The 18,829-nt window shown below is 44.3% G+C and overlaps 1 protein-coding gene across 1 annotated transcript in view; it reads left to right on the top strand.

Moving 5' to 3' along the window:
* The window catches only part of LOC139375162 (potassium voltage-gated channel, subfamily H (eag-related), member 5b), an 83,698-nt gene that overhangs the window by 847 nt on the left and 64,022 nt on the right, over positions 1–18,829 (top strand). Inside the window, exon 2 of the mRNA XM_071116701.1 lies at positions 498–621. Coding sequence (XP_070972802.1) covers positions 498–621 — 124 coding nt within the window. The remainder of the gene's footprint in view (positions 1–497; positions 622–18,829) is intronic.

Here is an 18,829-nt window from a genome sequence, read left to right as displayed (position 1 = left end):
ATGAAATCATGGATGATCAGTCCTTGCATGCTTAGCTCTATCTATAAATTGTTATTTCTCTCCCAGTTTCTGCGTATAGAAAAGTGATGATCCACATTGTGCTATTAACAACCTGAGAAATTAATCACTCTTGTCTATCAGCGAAAAGCCAGTAAATCTGCAGCAGCTGAGGCATAGAATCCCTAATGCAGAGGCTGGTGTGGACTTGGCAGCAGAGTTAAGACATATGTGCTGTAAACTCTCCCTCTCTGATTAACTTATGGTTGTTGTTGTGGACGTAGAACAAGCTACTGAGTGTAGTGTCATAATTATATGGACCACAAAAGAGCGAGACATTTGATGGACACGTCATCACTGTGTTAGGCTTTGTTGTGTGGGGTCACTCTCATCACGCATCGCCAATGGGTTGTGACAGGCCATCTCAGTGTTTGCAGACATTTTACACCAGAACCCTCCCCACTCACCTCACACCTGTTTACTTTGACCTTTCCTCACAGAGACCAGCTTCCTCCTGGGGAACGCCCAGATCGTGGAGTGGCCTGTAGTCTACAGTAATGACGGATTCTGCAAGCTCTCTGGGTTCCACAGGGCTGAGGTTATGCAAAAAAGCAGCACTTGCAGGTAAGGATGGTTATTGTATGGTAATATAGTAATAATTTTATTTTGCACCTTTGTATGTGTACTGTATCTGACGTTATAGATGACCTCTAAACCACTGTAGAATGCTTTGAAAAGTGCCTTCATTAAAGTGAAGTAAGTCAGTTTATTGCCTGAGCTGTCTGAACATCACATTGCAAGAGACTCACTGAATCTGGTGTTCCACTAGTACTGAATGAGTCCATGTACTGCCTGCTGCTTATAGAAAGAGTTTCAAATGGAACAAATGACTGTTGCAAAGGGGAACCAGTCGGTCCGCCCAAGGCGAGGCCATCTTTAAAATACAACTCCAAAAGCTTCACTTGAGGTTTTCCTAGCCTTCGACAAGGGCTAAGGGCTTGTTAATTAAGCCTGGGGCAAAAGTTGTCCTTAACATGTGATTCTATGGGAGTGGAGGAGCATTGGCCTTAAAGGGTAGGTAGCATAAATGTAACCACATGTAACATGGATTTTCATTAGAATACACAAAGGCCCTCGAGAGTGGCGCAGTGGTCTAAGGCACTGCTTCACAGTGCTACAGACCCGGTGTCATTCCCGGGCTGTGTCACAACCGGCTGTGATCGGGAGTCCCATAGGGTGGCGCACAATTGACCCAGCATCATACGGGTTAGGGGAGGGTTAGGTCATTTATTTGGCTCATCGCGCTCTAGCGACTCCTTGCGTCGGGCCAAGTGCCTGCAGGGGGAAAAGTGTTTCCTCCGACACATTGGTCAAATCAAATCAAATCACATTTTATTTGTCACATACACATGGTTAGCCGATGTTAATGCGAGTGTAGCGAAATGCTTGTGCTTCTAGTTCCGACAATGCAGTAATAACAAGTAATCTAACTAACAATTCCAAAACTACTGTCTTGTACACAGTGTAAGGGGATAAAGAATATGTACATAAGGACATATGAATGAGTGATGGTAGAGAGCAGCATAGGCAAGATACAGTAGATGGTATCGAGTACAGTATGTACAAATGAGATGAGTATGTAAACAAAGTGGCATAGTTTAAAGTGGCTAGTGATACATGTATTACATAAGGATACAGTCGATGATATAGAGTACAGTATATACGTATGCATATGAGATGAATAATGTAGGGTAAGTAACATTATATAAGGTAGCATTGTTTAAAGTGGCTAGTGATATATTTACATCATTTCCCATCAATTCCCATTATTAAAGTGGCTGGAGTTGAGTCAGTGTCAGTGTGTTGGCAGCAGCCACTCAGTGTTAGTGGTGGCTGTTTAACAGTCTGATGGCCTTGAGATAGAAGCTGTTTTTCAGTCTCTCGGTCCCAGCTTTGATGTACCTGTACTGACCTCGCCTTCTGGATGATAGCGGGGTGAACAGGCAGTGGCTCGGGTGGTTGATGTCCTTGATGATCTTTATGGCCTTCCTGTGACATCGGGTGGTGTAGGTGTCCTGGAGGGCAGGTAGTTTGCCCCCGGTGATGCGTTGTGCAGACCTCACTACCCTCTGGAGAGCCTTACGGTTGAGGGCGGTGCAGTTGCCATACCAGGCGGTGATACAGCCCGCCAGGATGCTCTCGATTGTGCATCTGTAGAAGTTTGTGAGTGCTTTTGGTGACAAGCCAAATTTCTTCAGCCTCCTGAGGTTGAAGAGGCGCTGCTGCGCCTTCTTCACGATGCTGTCTGTGTGAGTGGACCAATTCAGTTTGTCTGTGATGTGTATGCCGAGGAACTTAAAACTTGCTACCCTCTCCACTACTGTTCCATCGATGTGGATAGGGGGGTGTTCCCTCTGCTGTTTCCTGAAGTCCACAATCATCTCCTTAGTTTTGTTGACGTTGAGTGTGAGGTTATTTTCCTGACACCACACTCCGAGGGCCCTCACCTCCTCCCTGTAGGCCGTCTCGTCGTTGTTGGTAATCAAGCCTACCACTGTTGTGTCGTCCGCAAACTTGATGATGATGATTGAGTTGGATAAAGTTAGTTCAGAGCCATGGTGCGGCTGGCTTCCGGGTTAAGCTGCAGATGTTAAGAGGCGCTGTTTGGCGGATCATGTTTCAGAGGACGCATGACTTGACCTTCACCTCCGAGCCTGTTAGGGAGTTGTAGCGATGAGACAAGGTCGAAAAAGGGGGTAACATTTTTTATAATAATTTAAAAAAAGAATTTGCATCAAAAGTCCCAGCGCAAAGTTACACCTCACTTTTCCCCCCTTCTAGTTATTACATAAAACTGATACGAATGATGAAGAATGTCGAAATCAGTCTGGAAAAAACATTTGTGGGGTGTGATGTAATATGGAGGTCCTGGCAAGCCAGCCTATTCCCTATAATGTAAACTCCAACATAAATAACTTTGTTTGCACTCTACAGCCAACTTACAAGCAAATACTGTACGAATACATTGTTACAAGTCAGCTTGTAAGATTGCTAGCCAACTAGCCTGCTAACATTAGCCCTACTAGCCTTCTAACATTATCCCTACCAGCCTGATAACATTAGCCCTACTAGCTTTCTAAAATTATCCCTACCAGCCAGCTAACATTAGCCCTACTAGCTTTCTAACGTTATCCCTACCAGCCAGCTAACATTAGCCCTACAAGCTTTCTAACGTTATCCCTACCAGCCTGCTAACATTAGCCCTACTAGCTTTCTAACGTTATCCCTCCAGCCTGCTAACATTAGCCCTACTAGCTTTCTAACGTTATCCCTACCAGCCTGCTAACATTAGTCCTACTAGCTTTCTAACGTTATCCCTACCAGCCTGCTAACGTTACATTAGCACTTCATGAGTCAGTAAGTTGCCATCAACACCTAGCTCACAGCTACATTAAAGTAAAACCAATGTTTTTGAAATACATAACCACAGCTAACCAGTTATCAGAGAATTGTAAGGGAGTGTGTACGCTTATTACTATGAAATTATTAACAGGGCTATAAATCAGCATGAAACTATAAAATAGTTACAATTATAACTACGATCAACTTATGGGCAATTAAGTTCTCAAAATGACAGGCAATGTATCCTTGGAGACAGTAGATATCTTTACAAAACAAATATATCTTTGTTTGCAAGTGCATCGGTGATGTTGTACCCACGGTGACTATAAAACCTTCCCCAACCAGAAACCGTGGATTGGTTGAACTGACAGCATGAGCCACTGCTTTTAATCATGGCAAGGTGACCGGAAACATGACCGAATACAAACAGTGTAGCTATTCCTTCCGCAAGGCAATCAAACAAGCTAAGTGTCAATATAGAGAGAAAGTAGAGTCACAATTCAACGGTTCAGACACAAGACATGTGACAGGGTCTACAGTCAATCACGGATTACAAAAATAAAACCATCCTCATCGCGGACACAGATGTCTTGCTCCCAGACAAACTTAACAACTTCTTTGCTCACTTTGAGGACAGAACAGTGCCACTGACACGGCCCGCTACCAAAACCTGCGGGCTCTCCTTCACCGCAGCCAATGTGAGTAAAACATTTAAATGTGATAACCCTCGCAAGGCTGCCAGCCCAGACGGCAACCCTAGCCGCGTCCTCAGAGCATGCGCAGACCAGCTGGCTGGTGTGTTTACTAACATATTCAATCAATCCATATCCCAGTCTGCTGTTCTCAAAACATGCTTCAAGAGGGCCACCATTGTTCCTGTTCCCAAGAAAGCTATCGTCCCGTAGCGCTCCCTTCCGTCCTCATGAAGTGCTTTGAGAGTCTAGTCAAGGATCATATCACCTCCACCCTACCTGACACACTAGACCCACTCCAATTTGATTGCCGCCCCAATAGGTCCACAGACAACGCAATCACACTGCACACTGCCCTAACCCGTCTGGACAAGAGGAATACCAATGTAAAAATGCTCTTAATCAATTACAGCTCAGCATTTAACACCATAGTACCCTCCAAACTCGTCATCAAGCTCGAGACCCTGGGTCTCGAACCCCGCCCTGTGAAATTGGGTCATGGACTTTCTGACGGGCTGCCCCCAGGTGGTGAGGGTAGGAAACAACATCTCCACCCGCTGATCCTCAGCACTGGAGCTCCACAAGGGTCCGTTCTCAGCCCTCTCCTGTACTCCCTGTTCACCCATGACTGCGTGGCCATGCATGCCTCCAACTCAGTCATCAAGTTTGCAGACGACACTACAGTGGTAGGCTTAATTACCATCAACGACGAGACGACCTACAGGGAGGAGGTGAGGGCCCTCAGAGTGTGGTGTTAGGAAAATAACCTCACAGTCAACGTCAACAAAACAAAGGAAATTATTGTGGACTTCAGGAAACAGCAGAGGGAGCACTCCCCCCCCCCCCTATCCACATTGACGGGACAATAGTGGAGAAGGTGGAAAGTTTTAAGTTCCTCAGCGTACATATCACGGACAAACTGAAATGGTCCACCCACACAGACAGCGTGGTGAAGAAGGCGCAACAGCGCCTCTTCAACCTCAGGAGGCTGAAGAAATTTGGCTTGTCACCAAAAACACTCACAAACTTTTACAGATGCACAATCGAGAGCATCCTGTCGGGCCATATCACCGCCTGGTACGGTAACTGCTCCGTCCAGCACCGTAAGGCTCTCCAGAGGGTAGTGAGGTCTGTACAACGCATCACCGGGGGCAAACTACCTGCCCTCCAGGACATCTACACCACCCGATGTCACAGGAATGCCAGAAAGATCATCAAGGACAACAACCACCCAAACCACTGCCTGTTCACCCTGCTATCATCAAGAAGGCGATGTCAGTACAGGTGCATCAAAGCAGGGACCGAGAGACTGAAAAACAGCTTCTATCTCAAGGCCATCAGAATGTTAAACAGCCATCCCTAACATTGAGTGGCTGCTGCCAACATACTGACTCAAATCTCCAGCCACTTTAATAATTAAGAAGTGGATGTAATAAATATATCACTATTAACTTTAAACAATGCCACTTTACATGTGGCGGGCCGGGAGCCTGCAGGCTGACTTCGGTCCTTAGTGGAACGGTGTTTCCTTCCACACATTGGTGCAGCTGGCTTCCCGGTTAAGCCAGCGGGTGTTAAGAAGCGCGGCTTGTCGGGTCATGTTTTGGAGGACACATGACTTGACCTTCACCTCTCCCGAGCCAGTTGGGGAGTTGCAGCGATGAGACAAGATCAGAAATCACAAAATTGATTACGTTGGATTATGTTGGAGAGGCTTCCATTGTGGGTTATGCATGGATGACCGAGCTGTTTGCTACTGGTTTAAACAGACAGCTCGGTGCATTCGGGGTGTCAATACTTCTTACAAAAACAAGTAGTGATGTTCTGTTCTGTTAGACAGGTAACTCTTTATCCACAATATAGCATGGGCATGTGAAGCCATAACACATACTTTTTTTCCAGCAGCAGACTATGATTGATCATGTCAAAAGCCGCACTGAAGTCTAACGAAACAGCTCCCACAATCTTTTCATCATCAATTTCTCTCAGCCAATCATCAGTCATAACCTCACAGTCAGGGTAGCCTAGTGGTTAGAGTGTTGGACTAGTCACTGTAAGGTTGCAAGTTCAAACTCCCGAGCTGACAAGGTACAAATCTGTCGTTCTGCCCCTGAACCCACTGTTCCTAGGCTGTCATTGAAAATAAGAATTTGTTCTTAACTGACTTGCCTAGTTAAATAAAGGTTTACCATTTTTCAAAATTGTGTTAGTGCTGTGCATATTGAATGTCCTTCCCTATAAGCATGCTGAAAGTCTGTTGTCAATTTGTTAACTGTAAAATAGCATTGTATCTGGTCAAAAAAAAGGTTTGGGACAGGCTGATTCGTTGGCTATTTGATTAACTTAGGCCAGGGCAATTGTTCACACACATTCCGAAACTATTCAGACTTCTAAAAACCTGGTTTTGCTTTGCCATTATTGGGTATTGTGTGTAGATATATGAGGGGGAAAAAACAATTGAATCCATTTTAGAATAAGGCTGTAACATAACATAATGTGGAAAAATTCAAAGGGTCTGAATACTTTCCAAATTCACTGTATTGTTCACATAAATGGAGGTCACTTTGTACACTCTCATGACATCTTCCACTGCATGTGTGAAGATTGTGATCGCACAGATCAAATCAAAGTTTATTTGTCACAACAGGTACAGTGAAATGCTTACTTACAGGCTCTAACCAATAGTGCGGAAAAAAGGTGTGTGTGTGTGTGTATGTATGTAAGTAAAGAAATAAAACAACAGTAAAAAGACATTTGAAAATAACAGTAGCAAGGCTATATACAGACACTGGTTAGTCAGGCTTATTTAGGTAGTATGTACATGTAGGTATGGTTAAAGTGACTGCAAATATGATGAACAGAGAGTAGCAGTAGCGTAAAAAGAGGGGTTGGCAGGTGGTGGGACACAATGCAGATAGCCCGGTTAGCCAATGTGCGGGAGCACTGGTTGGTCTGGCCAATTGAGGTAGTATGTACATGAATGCAGAGTTAAAGTGACTATGCACATATGATAAACAGCAGCGTAAAAGAGGGGTGGGGGGGACACACACAATGCAAATAGTCAGGGTAACCATTTGGTTACCTGTTCAGGAGTCTTTTTGCTTGGGGGTAAAAACTGTTGAGAAGCCTTTTTGTCCTAGACTTGGCCCTCCGGTACTGCTTGCCATTCGGTAGTAGAGAGAACAGTCTATGACTGGGGTGGCTGGGGTCTTTGACAATTGTTAGGGCCTTCCTCTGACATCGCCTGGTGTAGAGGTCCAGGATGGCATGCAGCTTTGCCCCAGTGATGTACTTGGCTGTACGCTCTACCCTCTGAAGTGCCTCAGAGGCCGAGCAATTGCCGTACCAGTCAGGATGCTCTCGATGTTGCAGTTGTAGAACATTTTGAGGATCTCAGGACCATTGCCAAATCTTTTTAGTTTCCTGAGGGGGAATAGGCATTGTCGTGATCTCTTCACGACTGTCTTGGTGTGTTTGGACCTTTCTAGTTTGTTGTTGATGTGGAGAGCAAGGAACTTGAAGCTCTCAACCTGCTCCACTACAGCCCCGTCGATGAGAATGGGGGCGTGCTCGGTGCTCCTTTTCCTGTAGTCCACAATCATCTCCTTAGTCTTGGTTACGTTGAGGGATAGGTTGTTATGCTGGCACCACCCGGCCAGGTCTCTGACCTCCTCCCTAAAGGCTGTCTCGTCGTTGTCGGTGATCAGGTCTATCACTGTTGTGTCGTTTGCAAACTTAATGATGGTGTTGGAGTCGTGCCTGGCCATGCAGTCGTGGGTGAACACGGAGTACAGGAGGGGACTGAGCACGCACCCCTGGGGAGCTCCAGTGTTGAGGATCAGCGTGGCAGATGTGTTGCTACCTACCCTCACCACCTGGGGGCAGCCTGTCAGGAAGTACAGGATCCAGTTGCAGAGGCAGGTGTTTAGCCCTAGGTTCCTTAGCTTAGTGATGAGCTTTGAGGGTACTATGGTGTTGAACACTGAGCTGTAGTCAATGAATAGCATTCTCACATAGGTGTTCCTTTGTAATAGAGATGGCATCATCTGTGGATCTGTTTGGACGTTATGTAAATTGGAGTGGGTCTAGGGTTTCTGGGATAATGGTGTTGATGTGATCCATTACCAGCCTTTCAAAGCACTTCATGGCTACAGATGTGAGTGCTAGGGGTCTGTAGTCATTTAGGCAGGTTGCCTTTGTGTTCTTGGCCACAGGGACTATGGTGGTCTGCTTGAAACATGTTGGTATTACAGACTCAATCAGGGACATGTTGAAAATGTCAGTGAAGACACCTGCCAGCTGGTCAGCATATGCCTGGAGCACATGTCCTGGTAATCCGTCTGGCCCCGCAGCCTTGTGTATGTTGACCTGTTTTAAGGTCTTACTCACGTCGGCTACGGAGAGCGTGATCACACAGTCGTCCGGAACAGCTGATGCTCTCATGCATGCCTCAGTGTTGCTTGCCTCGAAGCGAGCATAGAAGTGATTTAGCTCGTCTGGTAGGCTCGTGTCACTGGGCAGCTCACGGCTGTGCTTCCCTTTGTAGTCTGTAATAGTTTGCAAGCCCTGCCACATCCGACGAGCGTTGGAGCCGGTGTAGTATGATTCAATCTTAGCCCTGTATTGAAGCTTTGCCTGTTTGACGGTTCGTCGCAGGGCATAGCGGGATTTCTTGTAAACTTCCGGGTTAGAGTCCCGCACCTTGTAAGCGGCAGCTCTACCCTTTAGCTCAGTGCGAATATTGCCTGTAATCTATGGCTTCTGGTTGAGGTATGTACGTACAGTCACGGTGGGAACGACGTCCTCGATGCACTTATTGATAAAGCCAGTGACTGATGTGGTGTATTCCTCAATGTCATCGGAAGAATCCCGGAACATGTTCCAGTCTGTTATAGCAAAACAGTCCTGTAGTTTATCTGACCAATTTTTTTATAGACCGAGTCACTGGTGCTTCCTGCTTAAATTTTTGCTTGTAAGCAGGAATCAGGAGGATAGAGTTGTGGTCGGATTTACCAAATGGAGGGCGAGGGAGACCCTTTGTACGCGTCTCTGTGTGTGGAGTACAGGTGATCTAGAATTTTTTGGTTGCACATTTAACATGTTGATAGAGATTTGGTAGAACTGATTTAAGTTTCCCTGCATTAAAGTCTCAGCCACTAGGAGCGCCGCCTCTGGGTGAGTGATTTCCTGTTTGCTTATTTCCTTATACAGCTGACTGAGTGTGGTCTTAGTGCCAGCATCTGTTTGTGGTGGTAAATAAACAGCCTGCAATTTTTCACAATATACTCTACTTCAGGCAAGCAAAATCTAGAGACTTCCTTAGATTTTGTGGACAAGCTGTTGTTTACAAATATGCACAGAACCCCCCCCCCCTCGTCTTACTGGATTGTGCTGTTCTATCCTGCCGGGGCAGCATATATCCCGCTAGCTGAATATCCATGTCGTCATTCAGCCACGATTCCGTGAAACATAGGACATGACAGTTTTTGATGCCCCATTGGTAGGATATTCGTGATCGTACCTCATCTAATTTATTGTCCAATGATTGCACGTTGGCAAGTAATACTGACGGTAACGGCAACTTTCCTACTCGCCTTCTGCGTGTACGGACGAGGCATCCGGCTCTTCATCCTCTGTACCTGCGTCGCTTCCTCTTGCGAATAACTGGGATGTCGGCCGTGTTGGGTGTTTGGAGAATATCATGTGAGTCTTGCTTGTTGTTGAAAAAATCTTTGTCTAATCTGAGGTGAGTGATCGCTGTCCTGATATCCAGAAGCTCTTTTCTGCCGTAGATACGGTTGCAGAAACATTATGTACAAAATAAGTTACAAATAACGCAACCCCCCCCCAGCCATTTCTTCCGGCGTCATTTTAGCGATATCAAATAGCATCCCTTTTGTGGATACATTTTTGGTAATAACTGTACACACACATCTCAACACATTTAACCATGTGATTTTCAGTCTGTTTACACTGTTTGCTTGAGGAAATAAGAGAGGTTGAGGCAATTTTGTCACAGTGTATTGTGCAGAAGTACCTTGGCTGAGTCATCATCATCAAAACTCTCCATCAGAATCCTGCTCTGTCCATGTCTCCAGAAAAAGTTAGAGTGCCCTTTGGTTCAAACCTGCCACCCCTGTTGCTGATAGTAGAAGCTTTGATGAAGACTAGAGGCACAGATAGAACAATGAGACAGATATTTCACCAAGATGTATAAATGTGAAGCATCCGCTTGGCTTTTCCATTTACTACCAAATATGGTGGTGAGAAGAAGCCTAGTGGCTGGCAGTTGGAGAAGATGGAACGATATGGATTTTGGCTGACATTCTGCAAATGTTCTCATCGATGATCTCAATACAGTCTTCTGTTCCCAAAAGTAGAATCTGTTATGAACAGAGTGGACTACGTTTTGTAGAATTTTTACTCTTTGCCAAAGTTTCCATAAATTGCTTGTTTAGAAGGAGTACAAGGGCAAATTTAGTTATTGCACACGTGCACTTCAGAGTAGGTGTTCCCTACGGAAATATGCAAATAAATGCTAGAACGTGCCAATAGGATCTCGCTAGCTCGTGCTTGGCTCTGCCCCCCCTCCTTGCTTGTTCTGCCCACTATGACCAATTTGTTCCTATTGGAAACGACAGGCTGTGGTCTTTCTTGGGTTAGTTATAAACATCTTTGCTAGAGGTGTGAGATGAGCAAAAGATAAGGCCGACTCCTGCTGTGAGCTTGCTGTGAGTGGTCCTCCATCTTCCTTTGGCCAGTGAAGAGAGGGAATCCTTGTGTATTGTTATTGTGGTTGACATCTGGCCTGGATGTGTTCATTTGACGCTTCTCTACAGAACTGTATTTGCAGTTAACGTTATCTTAGCCAGCAAACTAGCCAGCCAGAAACCATTATAAAAATGAAGACCAGCGAGCACAGGCAATAACCCACAGAACATGACTAAAACAAAACCCGCCAACAGATTAAACAAAACAAAAAAAGCTAAGACAGAGTGGAGACTTACATATTGACGGCTGTGGCCCATCATGGCAAGGACTGTAGGCTGAGTTAGCTACAAAACAAAGAGAGAGCCAGCGAGAGAGAGGCACTTCTGGTGTGATAAGTCTAGCTAGCTTTTTAGCCAGCTAACTAGTCTTGCCAGCTAGCATATCCCTGCAGAGGAAACTTTCACCAGATATGAAATGACAAGATGTCTTACAAAAGCAGCGACTCCGAGCATAGCAGAAACTGTGTTTCCCCTGGGCCTGACCATTTTGGAAAATCTGATGAAGATGAGGTGGTGGCAGAGCAGGCAGCTGAGGCAGGGATCACTTTCGCGTTTCGATTTGACCCAGATGCATGGCACAGAGAGCTTGCTGGTGCAACACGAGTTAGCTAATCTTTAAATAAAATCCTCAAATGAATGCAATCAAATAATGTTACACCACTCCCCCTACCAATAGTAATAAACTTTTCCCTTTTATTTTTAGAAAGTTCAGACACAGTCAGTTGATCAGCTGGATTTGGAGCTATCTGGGGCGGTACAACCGTGTGCAGTCAATGGGATAAGAAATAGGTTCACAAAATGAGGAGAACATGCCCTACACAAGCTTCAAGTGCCCCCCACTTGGGGCTCCCGAGTGGCGCAGCAGAAATCAGCTTAGGGCTAGATGCAGGTGTGTTGATGGCAGCGTGACATTAGAAGGCTGATGTTGGACTGAGGTGGTAATCAGGTTCCTAGAGAAAGAGACAGGGAGAAAGATAGAAAAAATAATTACGAAGTTACTCAAACATTTAGACTTTGAATCAACTACACATCAAGTAACTGATGCAAGCAGTAAAATTAGATTTAAAAAAACACCTTATGGAACAGAGGGGACTGTGAAGCAACACAAACATAGACACACACACAATAGCATATGTACTATACACATGGATTTAGTACTGTAGATATGTGGTAGTGGTGGAGTAGGGGCCTGAGGGCACATAGTGTGTTGTGAAATCTGTGAATGTATTGTAAAGTTAAAAAAATTGTATAAATTGACTTAATATACAAATATTACGACACCGTATTTTACCAATGAGATAACAACAATACTTGCTGCATGAGTACTGTCTCGAGTCATTCCAGAGCAGGCTGGAGAAGCTGAGGCACGAGGAGAGCCACTCGCATATAGAAAAAGCCCATTATATAATCCCTCATTGCCTGGTCCTTCATGGGATGCTGAAACTGGCTACAAAGTGGTGGAGGTGATTTCAGGATGCTGGTGTCTGACTCGTCCTCCGGGAGTAGGGGGGGACAAATCACAGCTTCCACTATTTTGGCAGCATAGTCTGTAAAGACACAAATAATAACAGGCATTTCAACATTTATATAATTTGACCTAATTGTATATCCAAAATTCTTGGCCCTTGGGAAGGAGAGGGAGTACCTCAGCAGGTTGTCTTTTCTCACTGCCTGCATCCGTCCGCTGCTCTCATTGTAATGCAAGGCTGGGGCGGCAGGTAGACTAGTGGTTAGAGCGTTGGACTAGTAACCGAAAAGTTGCAAGATCGAATCCCCAAGCTGACAAGGTAAAAATCTGTCATTCTGCCCCTGAACAAGGCACTGTACCTAGGCCATCATACTAATAAGAATTTGTTCTTAACTGACTTGCCTAGTTAAATAAAGGTTCATTTATTTTTTTTAAGACTGCAAGATCTAAAACAAAAAGGATAAAAAATTCCATGAGAGCAACAACCCAAAGTTGGGTTCCAATTGAGAGACACAAACAATGGAAAGGGTTTTGATACACTTGACTGTAATAATGACAATTTCAGTAGTATTGCTTTACCAACACTGCATGCATTCCCTCGTGGGAGAAGGTAGCGCTTCGACAGGAAATGCAGCATCAGAGAGTGGTACTCCTAGCCCTGATTTCTGGTAGTCAGTGGATCGTTGCGAGATGTCCTTCAGGATCAAGTAGAATCTTCTCCAAACCCATTGAGGTCCCAGAGTCTGGAATTTGATTTAAAAACAGAATGAACTATTATATTGTAAGATTGGCTGTTCTGTAAAAATGCATGTACTACATGTAGGATATGTACACTGACTTAGTTCCAGCCACTCCTTTGTCCGTTCCTCTGCTTGCAGTGGTGCATGATGACACAAAGGCATGAGTGGCATCAGTAGGTTGGTATGCTGGTTCTGTATGTGGTACAGTAGGGGTGGTTGATAGTGGAGTTCCGCCACTGCCCAACATCAGTACACCCTCTCGAGTGGTGTCAATTTTCTTGTATAGAGCTAATCAGAATAGTCATACCCACTTATACAGTATAATGACACAAAGTTAAATATTTCTTACATTTAGCCAAATATCAAAGCGATGCTTTGTATCTGGCATGTTCTCCCAGATCCATTTAACGATCTGTCTGTTTGGGTCAGTGATGAGGGTTCCAACCACCAGCTCAGCACTGCTTAGTCCTCTTCAACTCCTCCAGATCACACAACGTGGCACCCTTCACCTCATTGCTCTTAGATACAAACAAAAAATAAATGCGCTTAAATGCACAATGCAATTAAGCAAATCAGCTTTGACACATCAATGTAACAAATTGTTGCATGATTTTACAGTATAACAATAGACAACATACGGTGCATTCGGAAAGTATTCAGACCCCTTGACTTTTTCCACATTTTGTTACGTTACAGCCTTATTGTAAAATGGATTACATTGTTTTTTCCCCCTCATTAATCTACACACAATACCCTATAATGACAAAGCAAAAACAGGTTTAGAAATGTTTGCAAATGTATTACAAATAAAAAAAACTGTAATATGACATTTACAGTACTCAGTACTTTGATGAAGCACCATTGGCATTGATTACAGCCTTGGGTCTTCTTGGGTATTCAGAGACTTGTCCTGAATCCTCTCCTGTGTAGTCTTGGCTCGGTGCTTAGGGTCGTTGTCCTGTTGGAAGGTGAACCTTTGCCCCAGTCTGAGGCCCTGAGCGCTCTGGAGCAGGTTTTCATCAAGGATCTCTCTATACTTTGCTCTGTTCATCTTTCCCTTGATCCTGACTAGTCTCCCAGTCCCTGACTCTGAAAAACAACCCCACAACATGATGCTGCCATGACCATGCTTCACCGTAGGGATGGTGCCAGGTTTCCTCCTGACGTGCCGCTTGGTGAATCTTGTTTGAGAGTCTACAGGTGCCTTTTTGCAAACTCCAGTGGGCTGTAATGTGCCTTTTACTGAGGAGTGGTTTCCGTCTGGCCACTCTACCATAAAGAGCTGATTGGTGGAGTGCTGCAGAGATGGTTGTCCTTCTGGAAGTTTCTCCCATCTCCACAGAGGAAATCTGGAGCTCTTCAAAGGGACCATCGGGTTCTTGGTCACCTCACTGAACAAGGCCCTTCTCCACCAATTGCTCAATTTGGCCGGGCGGCCAGCTCTAGGAAGAGTCTTGGTGGTTCCAAACTTTTTCCATTTACGAATGATGGAGGCCACTATGTTCTTGGAGCCCTTAAATGCTGCAGATAAACCCTTCCACAGATCTGTGCCTTGACACAATCCTGTCTCTGCGCTCTAAGGACAATTCCTTCCACTTGGTTTGGCTTGGTTTTTGCTCTGACATGCACTGTCAACTGTGGGACCTTATAGACAGGTGTGTGTCTTTCGAAATTATGTCTAATCAATTGAATTTACCACAGGTGGACTCCAATCAAGTTGTAGAAACATCTCAAGGATGATCAATTGCACCTGAGCTCAATTTCGAGTCTCATAGCAAAGGGTTTAACCTCTCTGGGATATGTGGGACACTCTAGCCGGATGAAATGCATGCCCAAATTCATCTGCCTGCTACTCATCCCCAGAGGATAAGATATGCATACAATTAGTAGATTTGGATAGAAAACACTCTGAAGTTTCTAAAACTGTTTGAATCATGTCTGATGGGAAGCTAGCATCCCACCTGGCCAAGAGACAGGGAAATGCAGAGCGCCAAATTCAAATAAATTACTATAAAAATCTAACTTTCATTAAATCACACATGCAAGATAGCAAATTAAAGCTACGCTTGTTGTGAATCCAGCCAACATGTCAGATTTCAAAAAGGCTTTTCGGCGAAAGCAAACGATGCTATTATCTGAGGATAGCACCGCCGTAAACAAAGAGATAAAGCATATTTCAACCCTGCAGGCTTGACACAAAACGCAGAAATAAAAATATAATTCATGCCTTACCTTTGACGAGCTTCATCACAAATGGTCCTTTTGTTCGATTAATTCCGTCGATATATATCCAAAATGTTCATTTATTTGGCGCGTTTGATCCAGAAAAACACCGGTTCCAACTTGAGCAACTTGATTACAAAATATCTCAAAAGTTACCTGTAAACTTTGCCAAAACATTTCAAACTACTTTTGTAATACAACTTTAGGTATTTTTTTACGTAAATAATCGTTAAAATTGAAGACGGGATGATCTTTGTTCAATACAGGAGTAAAACAAACTGTAGCATGCTTTCTGGTCACTCTAACAGTACACTTCACGTGACCCTCGTTCAAGATGGCCGTACTTCTTCATTACACAAAGGAAAAACCTCAACCAATTTCTAAAGACTGTTGACATTCAGTGGAAGCGATAGGAATTCCCAATGAAAATCCATTGAAAAGTGACCTAAAAAATATATATATTCTGAATGGTTTAAATGGTAAAGAAGTTCTGTTATACTCACAGATGTGATTAAAACCGTTTTAGAAACTTCAGAGTGTTTTCTATCCAAATCTACTAATAATATGCATATCTTATCTTCTGGGGATGAGTAGCAGGCAGTTGAATTTGGGCATGCATTTCATCCGGACGTGAAAATACTGCCCTCTGTCACCAAGAAGTTAAATACTTATGTAAATAAGGTATTTCTGTTTTTTTGATAGATTTGTAAATGTGTCTAAAAACTTGTTTTTGCTTTGCCATTATGGGGTATTGTGCGTAGATTGATGAAGGGGAAAAAATATTTAATACATTTTAGAATAAGGCTGTAACGTAGAAAAATGTGGAAAAAGTCAATAGGTCTGAATACTTTCCGAATGCACTGTAAATGTATTAGATTAAAACCTCTTAGGGCTAGGGGGCAGTGTTCGGAAGTTCGGATGAATGACGTGCCCAAAGTAAACTGTCTGTTACTCAGGCCCAGAATCTAGGATATGCATATAATTGGTAGCATTGGATAGAAAACCCTCTGAAGTTTCTAAAACTGTTAAAATAATGTCTGTGAGTATAACATAACTGATATGGCAGGCGAAAACCAGAGGAATCGTTTTTGAGGTCACAGGCCATTTCAATGCTAGTCTATGGGATATACAAACAAATAGCTCCCAGATTGCAGTTCCTATGGCTTCCACTAGATGTCAAGTCTTTAGAAAGGGTTTCAGGCTTGTTTTTTGAAAAACGAACGAGTAGTTGTAGTTTTTCCCAAGGTGTCTCATTAGAAAAGTAGTCTTGTTGCGCGTGTGAATGAGGTGCGCGCTCTTCATTATTCATCTTCCCTATTGAACATACTATTCTCCGTCTTAAATTTGATCGATTATTTAGATATTAGAGTACGTGAGGATTAATTAGAAACATCGTTTGACTTGTTTGGACGAACTTTACTGGTAACTTTTTGGATTCGTTTGTATGCATGTTGAAAGAGTGGATTACTGAATCAAGCGCGCCAACTAAACAGATATTTTTGGGATAGAAAGAAGGACTTTATCGAACAGAACGACCATTCATTGTGTAGCTGGGACACTTGGGATTGCAAACAGAGGAAGATCTTCAAAGGTAAGTGATTTATTTGATTGCTATTTGGGATTTTGTGACGCCTGTGCTGATTTGAAAAAGTATTTTGATGTGGGGCGCTGTCCTCAGATAATCGCATGGTATGCTTTCGGCGTAAAGCCTTATTCAAATCTGATAACGCGGTTGAATTAACAAGAGGTTAAGCTTTTAAATGATGTAAGACAATTGTATGTTTATGAATGTTTAATATTACAATTTTGTCATTTGAATTTGGCGCGCTCCAGCTTCACCGGATGTTGTCGATATTGATCCTGATAGTGGGATCTGTGCGCTAAGAGGTTTTAACAATTTATATATTCAGGATCTTGTTGATTCTCTTTTCAACAGCAGTGAATGTCCCAAACTTTGCAGAGTGGCCAGACTATCACTCCGGGACTATCACTCCATATGCTGCCAAGAACAGATCTCCACGCATTTCTTTGAGGATTTAGATGGTGCCACTCTGCTCGACATCCCATGTCTTGAAGACTGCTGGCTCAAAGTGGCTATGCTGGTGACAGAAGAATGTGCTGCGATGAATGGTGGCCACTCCCATCATGCAAAGCATTCGGAGGACATTGGTCGGCATACAACTTGACACCAAAATGTCAGCAAAAAGGAGAAGATTGCTTGCTGGCACCCTCCCAATCATAGGCTGGCTGGATCATTCTCTCACATGGTTGCGCGAACTGCAGATCTGCGTGATGTTGAGCGCTGTTCGTCTGGCTGTTGACGTAGTCCCTGGAATCTCCACACCCAACACAGACTTGGAAAAGCTTCATCAGTTGGGACTGGAAGACATAACAAGTATTTCCTCATCCAGACTGGCTGAAGCTTCAGGCTCCCTGAGAGTGAATAAAATACATGTCAGACCTTATTAGAATGGCAGACATTTTTAAGGAGGCTGTAGGGCAAACCAAGTTGTGTTCACAATTTACAATATGCACGTCACTACTCACCCAATGATCACATCTTCCTCTTCCTCAGCTTTTATTCTAATCAATTATATTGACAGCTGTTGCACAATAACTGCCTGGTCATGACGTGAGGTGAGAACTTAAACATTTATACGTGTTAACCCTCGCAAGGCTGCAGGCCCAGACGGAATCCCCAGCCGCGCCCTCAGAGCATGCGCAGACCAGCTGGCTGGTGTGTTTACAGACATATTCAATCAATCCCTATCCCAGTCTGTTGTTCCCACATGCTTCAAGAGGGCCACCATTGTTCCTGTTCCCAAGAAAGCTAAGGTAACTCACTCACTTCCGTCATCATTAAGTGCTTTGAGAGACTAGTCAAGGACCATATCACCTCCACCCTACCTGACACCCTAGACCCACTCCAATTTGCTTACCGCCCAAATAGGTCCACAGACGATGCAATCTCAACACTGCCCTAACCCATCTGGACAAGAGGAATACCTATGTGAGAATGCTGTTCATCGACTACAGCTCGACATTTAACACCATAGTGCCCTCCAAGCTCGTCATCAAGCTCGAGACCCTGGGTCTCGACCCCGCCCTGTGCAACTGGGTACTGGACTTCCTGACGGGCCTCCCCCAGGTGGTGAGGGTAGGCAACAACATCTCCACCCCGCTGATCCTCAACCCCACAAGGGTGCGTTCTGAGCCCTCTCCTGTACTCCCTGTTAACCCACGACTGCGTGGCCACGCACGCCTCCAACACAATCATCAAGTTTGCGGACGACACAACAGTGGTAGGCTTGATTACCAACAACGACGAGACGGCCTACAGGGAGGAGGTGAGGGCCCTCGTAGTGTGGTGTCAGGAAAATAACCTCACACTCAACGTCAACAAAACTAAGGAGATGATTGTGGACTTCAGGAAACAGCAGAGGGAGCACCCCCCTATCCACATCGATGGAACAGTAGTGGAGAGGGTAGTAAGTTTTAAGTTCCTCGGCGTACACATCACAGACAAACTGAATTGGT

This window comes from Oncorhynchus clarkii, chromosome 19 (genome assembly GCF_045791955.1).
Source record: "Oncorhynchus clarkii lewisi isolate Uvic-CL-2024 chromosome 19, UVic_Ocla_1.0, whole genome shotgun sequence".
Taxonomy (NCBI): Eukaryota; Metazoa; Chordata; class Actinopteri; order Salmoniformes; family Salmonidae; genus Oncorhynchus; species Oncorhynchus clarkii.
This window is presented reverse-complemented; position numbering and strand designations above follow the sequence as displayed.